This window comes from Mustela nigripes, chromosome 6 (assembly GCF_022355385.1).
Source record: "Mustela nigripes isolate SB6536 chromosome 6, MUSNIG.SB6536, whole genome shotgun sequence".
Classification (NCBI taxonomy): domain Eukaryota; kingdom Metazoa; phylum Chordata; class Mammalia; order Carnivora; family Mustelidae; genus Mustela; species Mustela nigripes.
Window position 1 is genome coordinate 81,455,833 of NC_081562.1, and position 13,082 is coordinate 81,468,914.

Consider the following 13,082-nt stretch of genomic DNA (forward strand, 5'->3'; position numbering starts at 1 on the left):
CTTCTAAAAGTATAAGAGAATATGGTATTTTTTTGTAAAATAGTTTTCTCTTGTGTTTTAAAATGACACATGATTTACTTTCAAGAGATTCTTATCTGACTTTCATTGAAGGTAGGGAATTGAGAATGAAACATAATAGACTTAAATTACCAAAAGTCTTCAGTATAGTTGAATAATTTGACTTTGAAATATAAAGAGAAGTTTTCAAAATAATTTCAAAATATTCCTTGAAATGAATGTGAGCTTTGCCTATAGTTATGCCTAGTATTTCTGTATATTGATCTGGGGCTTTTGTATTAAGAGAGCAAGTCTGATTTAAATTCTGATTTAAAGAATATATGCAAATGCCAGAAAATTTCTACTACTTTTGTTCTTTTTAGGTGGTTTCAGACACCCTCACAGGTTTTCTACCATGCAGCAACTGAACATGGAGGCAAAGATGTATATCCAGGGCAGTGTCTTTGGGAAGGTTGTGAACCTTTTCAGCGACAGAGGTTTTCTTTTATTACCCACTTACAGGTACATTTTCTTCATACTATTTGGTCAGTAACTCACCTGGTTGCATTAAAGATCTTGATACATATTCTTTTACCTCTTTCTCAAAAAGGATAAGCACTGTTCAAAAGATGCCCTGCTTGCAGGATTAAAACAAGATGAACCAGGACAAGTGGGAAGTCAAAAATCTTCTACCAAGTAAGAACCATGAGTTTACTTCCCATTGCACATACAAAAAGAAAAGTCAAGAAACTAGGCAAAACATAGTACCAGTGAAAGACAGCTTAGCATATTGGGTGACCAGAGACCTAGGTTCTAGTTGAGCTCTACTGTTAACCAGTTATGAGACCCTATTCCTACTGCCTAAATTCTCTGAGCACTTTTCATTCTGGCTAGACCGCATAGTCTGTTAGGACTTTGTAGCTATATTTTGATTCTAATCTGTATACAAGTCATTAGAAGTGATGACAGATGATATTTGAGAAATGCTTTGTAAATCGTAAATGTATATATGGTTCTTTGTTCTTTGAGAGAGTAATTGAGTATGTATTTGATAATGGCGAAGATATTTCTTCCTACAACCAGTCCTCTGAGGGCAGGCCAGGGTTTCGTATGATGATTGTATACATATCACATTTACTATATGGTTGTTCATTTACCTGTTATTTCATGAGCCCCATACTTATAAGGCATGTAGTTCAAGCTCTAGCTGGGTGTAGATTCCTATAAAAGCCTTATTGGATTTACCCAGTATTTATCTCCTACTGTGTCTGAGACCTTTAGTTGTAGAGTCTGTAACATAAGTAATATGTTTAACTCTGAAAATGTGAAGATATATTAATTTGTCCCCATTTATTGAGATATGGCTGTGTACTTGGCATTGTGCCAGAGATACAGAATTCTAAGAACAGGATCTAGTCTTCAGATCTTCACAGAACTGAAATTCTGGAAGAAGAACTAGAAGTATGGGAACACAAGCTGTTCACACACTTCATTCATTCCATTATTATTCAGTGAGCATCCACTGTGTGCTAGACACTAAAGTGTGGTATGAGGTATATGTGACCAATGTAGATTTTGCCATTCAGTGTCTAGAGATCAAATGAGAGATAGGAGTAATTCTTACTATCTAGTATAATCATTACTAAAATGAGGAGATGCTCAGGACACTGTAAGAGCCCATGTAAACCAACCTAGGAGACCACGGAAGGCTGATAGAAAATGCATCCAAACTGTGACTCAAAGAGTGAGGAGTAATTAGCTGAGAGTCTCATAAGCCATAGTTATGAGTTTGGATTGTATCCTAAAGGCAGGGGAAAGTCATTTTTCTTCCAAGTATATTTTTCTATAATTTCCACGTACTTAATTTGTATGTATTATGTAGTGTATAAGAATATGTTGGAATATATTTGGTTTTGCTTAAATTTGAAGGAAAAGATACTTGGGATATCAGTTACAATCAGTCAAAAATCTTTGTCACTTATACCTGACATCCAATAACAGTTGTATCTATATATAGATATTATCTGTAGACGTATATCTAGATATGGATGTGAACTGGTTCACAATTTTAAGATTGCGTTACATTCAGAATTAGTTTACTTATATTTAAAAGTGCCAGAAATCACCCTACATTCCAAAACCTGAAGCACAGAGGGGCAAGTGGGAATTTCCGAAGTCACTCCGGTAGTCGGCGCGCCAAACTACATTTCCTCACGTGCGACTCACAGCTCTTCCTGCCATTGCCTCACGAGAATGCAATGGATATTGATTGTTTTCTCCTTGACCAAGGAAATCTGGCATAATTTGAATCTTTTATATAAAATCTGTCTCTGCATTCCCTCCATTCTGTATCTTTCATAAAAGACAGTAGAAATACACTGAAAGGATTGATTGGTATTATCAAATATTGATGACAAATACAATGATGTAACAAAGTAATAGTTTGAAATACAGTGGTTAACATAATTTCTTGTTACTGTTATGTTAGGTTATCTTTTTCTGGATAACCTATTCCTATATCAACACATTCTTTGTTAATACTATTTTACTCTCAGATACTGTTCAGCAAAAATAACTTGCAACTCAAATTGTAGACTGTTTTCTTCTTTGTTAAAATCTTCGCATTACATTCAAGGATGTGAACTTCACAGCTTTGATACCTTGTTGTATTGATTTTGATTGCATGTTTACTGGCACAGTAACTTTAAAGATGAACTGCACCGGAACAGCTGTTGTTTGCTTTAAAATGGTTAGATTTGAAATAAGACTAGCAGCTTCACCTTGATACTAAGAGCCCCTTGCCTAGCCTGACACAAAGTAAACATTAATGCTGGGTCATGGGAGCTTTGATTTATCCTGTATCCAGTTTCAAAGTAACCACCCTAGGCTGCTGGCAGGTTTGTCATCCTTGTCAGTCTGTCTGTAACATTGTGTTAACAGTCTCTTTCTCTCTCTCCTCAACTTAGGCAGCCTGCTGTAGGGGGCACAAGCTCAACTCCTAGAGCACAGAAGGCCATTGTGAATCATCCCAGTGCTGCCCTGATGGCTCTTAGGAGAGGATCAAGAAACCTTGTCTTTCGAGATTTTACAGTAAGCAAGCCTTGAAAGCCTTACCTGTAAAGGTGTGAGCACTGTATGATTTAGATCTTTATTCTTTTCTTTTCCTTTCTTTTTAAGGATGAAAAAGAGGGACCAATAACTAAACACATCCGACTAACAGCTGCCTTAATATTAAAAAATATTGGTAAATATTCCGAATGTGGTCGCAGGTGAGTAATCTGTTTTCCATAGCCTGAGTGAATTTAGATTATTTTACTTTTACATGCAAGTTAATAAGATTAGATATCTGTATTTTTATTTACTGTTTTTATCAACAATTTTGTGAATATGTCCAAAAGCTTATGCCAAGGTCAGGCCATCGTGATCTCTTAAAAGCCAAAAAAGTCGAAGTTGAAACAGCCGAAAGGTGATCTTTTAATTTGTTTTATTCGGTTAATTTTCTTGCTGACCAAAGCATTTAGAGCAAAGAGAAGATTTACTAAAGAGAAACCTTAGAAGTTTATGAGGGAGGGGGAATGAATTGGCAAATGAACATGTGTCATTTGAATTGTGTGGCGTTAGGATGGAATTTAATTTGGTGGTTGGCATTTTCCTGAAGCCATCAGAGTCACAGATATTGCTAAGATTCACTCTAATGCTCTGAAGTTTAAAACTGACTTTCTGGGGCTCCTGGGTGGCTCAGTTGCTTAAGTGTCCAATTCTTGATCTCAGCTCAGGTCTTGATCTCAGAGTTGGGAGTTCAAACCGCATGTTTGGCTCCCAAAAAAACAAACATACTTTTTAATGGACTTAAGCAAGAAAAACTTGCGATTTTATAGATTGGTAGAAAGTAGAAACAGTAACTCTAATCCTTGAGAGAGCAAATGCAGAAAGTTCTGTTGATGCCTTTTGGACTTGATCTCCCTTGGAGATTGTCTCTAATTTTCTAGTATTCCTTCGACATCTTCAACTGACTCACCTTGGGCTCTTTTGTCAAGAAATTATCTTCTGAGAGTGGGCAGCTAGAAAGATGCAGAAGAGGTGGAAAAGCGTTTGGAGAGGGGGTGCAGGAAGGAAGCCTGTCTCTCCTGGGCCTCCCTGACTCTGGGAACCCACACTGTTGACCTAGGGCTTGATTCTGTTTGCAAGAGAATAGCCCTCAGAGATCTGTCTATGAAGAATGATATTTGCTCCCACAACTTGTCTTGGGGCACCTGAGTGGCTCAGTTGTTAAGCATCTGGCTTTGGCTCAGGTCATGGTCCCAGGGTCCTGGGATCGGGCCCGAATCGGGCTACCTGCCCAGCTGGAAGCCTGCCTCTCCCACTTCCCCTGCTTGTGTTCCTTCTCTCTCTGTATCTCTGTCAAATAAAAAAATAAAAATAAAAATCTAAAAAAAAGGAAAAAGAAATTATATTCTGAGACATCCTGCCTTCTGGCTACTGACTTTCTCTCTGCATTTTTCTCCTTAGACATGTTAGTAGTCCCATCTCCCAGATGTATCCTGCATCTAACTTATTTCTCCTCCCTCACCCCCACTTGTACCTTGCCTTCTTAGTTCTTTTATGTTTCTTGCAGTAACTTTCCAGCTGAATTCTCCCACCATGAAAACAGTGGTACCAATTACAAAAGGAAAGGGAGGAAAAAAAAACACAACAAATTTGAGTATATCAAACTTCTGTAAATTAAAGATGAATAAAACTGAAAACTAAAGTTTAAACAACAGTATTTGCAATGCAAAATTTACTATTTTTAGTGTATCCTGTGTTCTCACAGGTGAATAAGAAAAATTCTTAACATTCAAATAGAAAGATGAGCAAAGCTTTTCAGAAAGAAAGAAATATGAAGGAAGAAATAATGAAGAAAAATGAAATATACAAGAACACCAGCTTCTTCCTTCCTCATTCATAACATGGTTTCTTACTGCCTTTCTCACTGTGCTTTCCTCTCTACCCTCCTTGTGCTTCATAGTGTACATTTCAGTTTTAGCCCAGAGAAGCCACATACAGATTCCTAATCAAGTTAGATTCTTTCAGGGCACCTGGGTGGCTCAGTGGGTTAAGCCTCTGCCTTCGGCTCAGGTCGTGATCTCAGGGTCCTGGGATCGAGTCCCGCATCGGGCTCTCTGCTCAGCAGGGGAGCCTGCTTCCCTCTCTCTCTCTGCCTGGCTCTCTGCCTACTTGTGATCTCTCTCCTTCTCTCTGTCAAAAAAATAAGTAAAATATTTAAAAAAAAAAAGTTAGACTCTTTCAGGTCACACTTTTGTACCTTTGGTTCCAACATTCATACTATTCTCCCTGCCTAGAATGCTGTTCTCCCTGTGATGCTGGCCTGGTGAATATCTGGAAACCCTTTGTGATTCAGCTCAGATAGAAGCTTTTGTGTGCTGCCTCCTGTGCTGTGTTCCCTTCCCCATCGAGTTCATTCTTCTCTATTTTGTGACCTGTCTGGTAACATTTTTTTTTGGACATTCTCAATATTTTATTGTTTTTCTAAATTTAAATTCAAGTTAGTTAACATATCGTGTAGTATCAGTTTCAGGAGTAGAATTTAGTGATTCATCACTTACATCTAACACCCAATGCTCATCCCAACAAATACCCTCCTTAATACCCATCCCCCATTTAGCCCATCCCTGACCTCCCTTCCAGCAATCCTCAGTTTGTTCTCTACAGTTAGGAGTCTCTTATGGTTTGCCTCCCTCTCTGTTTTTATCTTATTTTTCCTTCATTTCCACTACGTTCATCTGTTTTGTTTCTGAAATTCCACTTATGAGTGAAATCCTACAGTATTTGTTTCTCTGACTTACCTCGCTTAGCATGATACACTCCAGCTCCATCCACGTCATTGCAAATGGCAAGATTTCTGAGTTAATATTCCATTGTGACCACATCTTCTTTATCCATTCATCAGCCGATGGACATTTGGGCTTTTTCCGTTATTTGGCTATTGTTGGTAGTGCTGCACGTGCCCCTTCGAATCAACATTTTGTATCCCTTAGATAAATACCTAATAGTGTAATTGCTCGGTCATAGAGTAGCTCTATTTTTAACTTTTTGAAGAACTTCCACACTGTTTTCCATAGTGGCTGCACCAGTCTGCATTCCCACGAAAAGTGCAAAAGTGTTCCCCCTTCTCCGCATCCTCACTGACATCTGTTGTTTTCTGAGTTATTAATTGCAACCATTCAGACATGTGTGAGGTAGTGTCTCATTGTGGTTTTCATTTGTATTTCTCTGATGCCAAGTGATGTTAGCATTTTTTCATGTATCTGTTCGCCATGTTTATGTCTTCTTTGGAGAAGTGTCTATTTATGTCCTCTGTCCATTTTGTAACTGGATTATTGATTTTAGGAGTGTTGATTTTGATGAGTTCTTTAAAGATTCTGGATACTAGACCTTTATCCAGTATGTCATTTGCAAATACCTTCTTCCATGCTTGGTTGCCTTTTAGTTTTGTTGATTGTTTCCTTCACTGTGCAGAAGCTATTTATCTTGATAAGGTCCCACCAGTATTTCATTTTTGCTTTGTTTCCCTGGCCTCTGGAGATGTGTCTAGTAAGAAGTTGCTCCAGCCACAGTCATAGAGTTAGCTGCCCTTTTTCTTCCATGGGATTTTGATGGTTTCCTGTCTTATAGTTAGGTCTTTCATCCACTTGGAGTTTATTTTTGAGTGTGGTGTAAGAAAGTGGTGCAGTTTCATTCTTCTGCATGTGGCTGTCCATTGTTCCCAACATCATTCGTTGAAGAGATATAACATTAATTTTATGTTTAGTAAATGGTTTTAGGGGTACCTGGATGGCTCAGTCAGTTAGGTGTCCAAATCTTGGTTTTGGTTTAGGTCATGATCTAATGGGTTGTGGGATCAAGCCCCACGTCAGGCTCTGCACTCAGCTGTGAGTCTGCTTGGGATTCTCTCCATCTACCCCTCCTTTCACTCATACACAGGCTCGCTCACTTGCTCTCTTGCTCTGTTGAATAAGTAAATAATCTTTGAAGTGGTTTTTATATGGATTTTTTCTTCCGCTAACCTATGTGTAGACTTTCTCTGTGTAATCTTTGTAGCCTGAACACCTAGCACAGTACTTAATATGTAGTAGATAATCTCTACTTTCTCTTCATCCTTGAGATTCAACTCTGGGGTTACCTCTTCCTTACCTGACGTCTTCCTCACTAGCCTGCCTCTGACCTAGAGCGCCAGAGGTACTCTCTGTCACCTCACGTATTCCATATCGCCATGCTAGGTGGTGAGATCTTGGACAGTAGGGATTGAATGTTGATTTTCATTTTTATGTCCTCAGTGCCTTGCATATTGTTTGGAATGTACAGGAATTCAGTAAGTGATTGATTGATAGATAGGCGGAAGGAAAGAAGTGTCACAAATTCACTCTTTTCTAGGGTTCTGATCTGGAATTTGTGTAAGTAATTGGAATTCTAAAAGTAATTTTATAACTTTTTCTTAGCACTTTTGCCTCACATTCAAACTGTAGCAGAGCCACTTGGGCTAGATATAATTATTGAGCCAGAAGTTTTTGTTTTATTGCTTTTGTTTTGTTATTGATTTTGTTATTTTATATTTAAACCTTCCAAATGTCTTCTGGCATCTTCAGTTATTATGATCTTAGAATAGCAGAATCGAAAGAATGAAAACAATCCATTAAATTCTTACCATTCATCCTCCCAGTGAAGGTTGAACTGTAGAACTTCATTCAGACATCTCCAGTGATGTGGAGTTTTGCTTAGCAAGAATACTGACAGAATCTGGCAAAACATGTGTGAAGAAGAGAGTGTAGGAAATTAGCTGCAAAAGACAATTCCCTGTTGAGATTTCTCATCTGAGAGTAGAATAAAGAACAGGGTATGATTTTTTTTTTTTTTTTTAGACTGAAGCCTACTCTGTTAGCAATAAGAAAATTGCACGTTGATCAGAAGATATGTGGAAATTTACCTTCATTTTTGTAGTATAGTGTACTGAACCAAATGAAATGTCAGCATATTTAAAATTTGGAATTCAGAATCTGATTCTTTGAATAATGTAAAATGGTTAAATCCAGTTTATCTCCATTCTGATTAAGTCTGAGCTCTGAAGAATTATAATATATTTATCTTTTGATTTATATGCCTTTTATCAAATTAATACTTGGGTACTATTTAAAAATCAAATGGTACTTTTCCGTACAAGATAATGGACAGTCTGAAAAATAAATTAAGAGAATAATTCCATTTACAGTATATCAACCTTGGGAATTCCTTCAATATTGAATCCCTTTTCCTTGAATCTGAACTATTTCCTTTACTTGATTTTTTTTCCTCCTCATACTAAAGCATATATCCTCTAGTAATTTTAAAACCCCACATATCTGAAAATGTCTTTATTTTTACTCCTGATAGTTTGGCTAGATTTAGAATTCTAGACCAAAAAGTCTTCTTTTGTTTGTTTGTTTGAAGTCTGTGAGGGCATTGCTCTTAAGGTCTCCCAGCATGCAGCTTTGCTTTTAAGAAGTCTGTAACATCCTGGTTCCCTTTCCTGTATTTGTGATCTATTTCTCCCCTATTAGGATCTTTTTTTCTTACCTTACTTTCTGCTATCCTGAAGTTTTATGATGATGTGTCTTGGTGTAGGTGTTCTGTTGTGATCATTCAAATGGGCATTTTATTTCAGTGGATCCTTTTTTAGTCAGAAGATTCAAGTCCTTCCATAATGGGAATTTTTCATGAAAAAAAATTTTTTTTTAATTCTCTGTCAACCATTGTTTCTACTCCCCATTTCTCGAACTTCTGTTTTTTGGATGTTAGACCCTCATAGATTGATCCTCTAATTTTCTTTTCTCTCTTGGTTTTCATTTTGTCTGTTTAATATATTTCCTGGAAATTTCTTTGACTTTATCATCAAATCTGTTGAGCTTTTACTTAGGCTCTCCTTGCATTTCTAAGAGATCTTTCTGAGTGCCAGTTGTTGCCATTTTATTAAACCCTGTTCTTCTGCTCCCTGTAAGTATAGTTCTGTTTCCTCTAAATTCCTCAAATGAGCATTTGGAACTCATTTTCTATATTAAGAATGAAGTACCAGCAAGCTGGTTAGAAGCTTTGAGGGCATGATCTTCACTTGCCACTGGTGATGGCCATTTTGACCCTGAATGAACCAATTTGTTTATTAGAAGTCCTTCAAATGCCAGTCTCTGGAGAGACATTATTTCTCCAGGGAAAAATCTCTGATTTTCTTGCCTTTAGAGGTAGACAGTTTGGAGGAGGGTCAATCCCTTGCTATAGAAACAGAATGGGAGAGGGGACCAGGAGGACCTCACTATGTTAAGTATGTTACTTTCACCCAGTCCTGTTTTTTGTCTGATTGATTCCTCACCCCCAGGCTTCACTGTGTCTTTGTTTCATTGGTCCTGTGCCTGGCCTTTCTGGTTTAATTTCTTCTGAAAATTTTCTTTAACTCATTTTGACACTATTTTGAGAGGGAATGGAGAAAAATCTGCATTTAAACTGCTAATTTGTGTCTTAAATTGTTTTCACTAATGCTTACAAATTATATTTCATTATCTATTAAGTGTATTAGAGTGACACAATGTTCATCCTTTATTAAACATATCAAAAAAAACCTTGAAATTTGAAATTGAAAGAATACAATTTTATACACCAAAACAGGCATATTTTGTTTATCTGGTGAGTGCTTATTTTTTAAAACCTCCAGAAGTAAAAGATATTAACTTATATCAAAAATGGAATTGTTATGGGGTGCCTGGATGCCCCATTGGTGGAGTGTGCAACTCTTGATCTCAGGGTTGTACGTTTGAGCCCCATGTTGAGTGTAGAGATTACTAAAGAAAAAGTAAAATCTTAAAAAAAAATTGTTACTTTAGAATCATCCTGATGATTTAAATTTAGTTTTTTAGTTTTATCCATATGACATGAAAATAAAAGAATACATTTTATCATGTGGAAAAATTATTGTAATTGGTGAAATTTTTCCAACTGAAAGATTTTTTCTAGTCAAATGTTAATTAATTATAGAGGGAAAATAACATGATCCCACCTTATCATTTTTTTTAGTATTGAAGTATAATTTATGTAGTTTTAGATGTACAATGTAGTGACTGAACAGCTCTACTATACGTTACTCAGTGCTCATCAATATAAGTGTACTTCTAATCCCCTTAACTATTTTACCCATCCCTAACCTAACCCACTTTCCTGCTGGCAACCACTAGTTTGTTCTCTGTATTTAAGAGTCTCTTTTTTGGTCTACTTAGCATTATATCCTCTGGGTCCATCCATATTCTTCAAGATGGCAAGATTTCATTCTTTTTGATGGCTGAGTAATATGCTAATATGTGTGGGCATATGCATATGCTCACACTACATCTTTGTGATCCATTCATCTGTGGATGGGCAGTAGTTTCTTCCATATCTTGGCTATTAGAAATAAAGCTGTAATAAACATAGGGGTGGGTGCATGTACCTTTGTTTTCTTTTCCCGAAGAAAATTCTAGAAATTGCATAGTTCATTTAAAAATTCGTTTAATAAATTTTTTAAGTAAATCATACCTAAAATATTAAAAAACAAGTGTAAATCCCAGTGAATTACCATGGAGTAAACCACCACATAACCAACGATTCAAGTTCAGAAATAGAGGAATACCAGTACCACAGAGCCCCTCTGATTCCCCACCTGTAATTTATCCCATTTTCCTCAGTGGGACCACGACTCTGATGGTACACCACAGAATTTTGCCTGATATAAGTAGAATCATATGGTGTACTTTCTTTTGTACTAGCTTTTTTATTCAGCATTGTTTGTGAGACTCAGTGTGTTCCATGTAGCAATACTTTGTTCATGTTATTGCAGTATAGAATTCTGTTCTAAGAATATACTCAAATTTGTTTTTTTCCATTCTACTTTTGGTAGGCATAATGATGGTTTTCAGTTTGGAGCTATTAAGAATAATGGTGCCATGAGCTTCATATACATGTTTTTGGCCATATCTGTATATGTTCTATTGAGCCTTTACAAAGGATTGGTGATTCATAGTGTATCACAACTTGAGTGCATAATGCCAGACAATTCCAAAGAGGTTTTATGAATTTATACTCCCTCCAGCGATGTATGAGAGTCACAGTTGCTCCACATATTTGCCAATGCTTGGTATTATAATTTTAAAATTTTTTAGTTTTAGCCATTTTGGGGAGTATATGTACAGTATGGAAACTACATAAAAGCAGATATCAAAATAACCAAAAAACATGAAAGACGCTCAATTCCTTAGTCTTTAATCTCCTTTTTAAAAAAAGATTAATTTATTATTTGAGAGAGGACATGAGTGGGAGGGACGGAAGGAGGGGGAGAGAGCCTCTGAAGCAGACTTCACACTGAGTGCGGGACTGGATGCTGGGCTCGATCTCATGACCCTGAGATCATGACCTGAGCCTGAAAAAACCAGGAGTGGATACCTGACCGACTACGCCACCCAAGGGCCCCAATCTCCTTTTTTTTTTTTTTTTTCTAAACAGTTGTTTCACTTCTTCTTTTGCTTTCATATGGCAAAAATGGTGCAATCCCCATGTGTTCAATTTTGGCTTTGAGTTTCTGTGTCTTTTCCCATAAATTGTTTCCCTACAATGTTCATTCAAAATTTAGAAGTCAAGCTGCTTCCTCTTTAGTTCCTTTTACCCAGGGTAATTTTAATGAAGGCACTCCAGTTCTTGGGTAATCTCATGCTGGTTGATTTTTTTTCTAACATTTAAAAATGTAAAAGTTTCACTTATATGGTAAACTTGACATAATTTTGCAGTGAATACCTACACATACCATTATCTAGCTTTTACCATTGACATTTTACTACACTTTTCTTATCATATAACTATTTCATCTTTCCATTTCAGGCTGATTTTTACCACTTTTCTCCTCACCCCTCAGCATCACTCTGTTTTTTGTGGGTTTGTTTTGTTTTGCTGGACAGTGCTCACTTTTATAATCTCTCTTTATATACATAGCCACGTCAATATTGTAATTTTAGGGGTAGAAAATTTCTTTTTTAAGCTTATAAATTAAAAAGAAATAGCTGTTTTTAGGGGTAATGTCTCCTTCAAGTGATAAGCTTCACTTAATGAAGGGAAAGAAACTTGAATCATCTCTAGAATATAATTTTTCATATAAAAATGTCTTAAAAGCAACCATCTTAGGGGCACCTGGGTGGCTCAATCGATTAAGCATCTGACTCTTGGTTTCTGGTCAGGTCATGATCTCATGGGTTGTGGGATTGAGGCCTGCATCAGGCTCCATGCTCAGGAGGGACTCTGCTTGAAGATCCTCTGCTTCTGTCCCTCCCACACACATGTGCTCCCAGTCTCTCTCTCTCTCTCTAATAAATCTTAAAAAAAAAAAAAAAAAAAAAAAAAACCATCTTATTTCTCTCCAGCTCTTTTCTGACGTCTGAATTTTTATTTAATTTTGCCTTATTGTGGCAAGGACACAACATGAGATCTTCCTCATAACAAATTATTAAGTGTATCACATGTTATGGTTGACTGTAGGTACAGTGTAGCACACTGCTTCTCTCAAGCTTCTTCATCTTGCTTAACTGAAACTTTATGACCATTGATCCTCATTTCCTTCTCCCTACCCCCAGCCCCTGGTAAATTCAATTTCACTCTTTGAGTCTATAAATTTGACTACTCTAGAAACACGATCTGAATTTTCTAGAAGCATGAATTAAGCTTGTTACAGAATTATGTCTGGCAATCTTCCCATATTTAGAAATGTGCCACGGAGAAAAGTCAAATACTCAGATGGTCTTCCCTAATTCTGCTACTGCTGTTTAGCTAGAAAATCATTTCAGTTTGGGGTGCCTCAGGATGGCCTCAAATTACTCATCTATAAATTGAACAGGTTAAACCAGTCGCTTCCCAGATTCCTCCTCTTCCTGCAATACTGTACTAACTTTACTGGGTGTGGAAGTATGTATTGTTTCTTTAAACACTTTAGAGTTTTGCTTTTTCCATTTTTTTTGATTCCATATATTAGTGAAATCATATATTTGTCT

At 36.8% G+C, this 13,082-nt stretch overlaps 1 protein-coding gene across 1 annotated transcript in view; it reads left to right on the forward strand.

The window, feature by feature from the left end:
- ARID2 (AT-rich interaction domain 2) overlaps positions 1 to 13,082 on the forward strand; it is a 165,333-nt gene that overhangs the window by 148,985 nt on the left and 3,266 nt on the right. The window contains exons 17-20 of the mRNA XM_059402955.1: positions 381 to 519; positions 608 to 693; positions 2,964 to 3,087; positions 3,175 to 3,266. Of these exons, the coding sequence (XP_059258938.1) occupies positions 381 to 519; positions 608 to 693; positions 2,964 to 3,087; positions 3,175 to 3,266 (441 nt within the window). The remainder of the gene's footprint in view (positions 1 to 380; positions 520 to 607; positions 694 to 2,963; positions 3,088 to 3,174; positions 3,267 to 13,082) is intronic.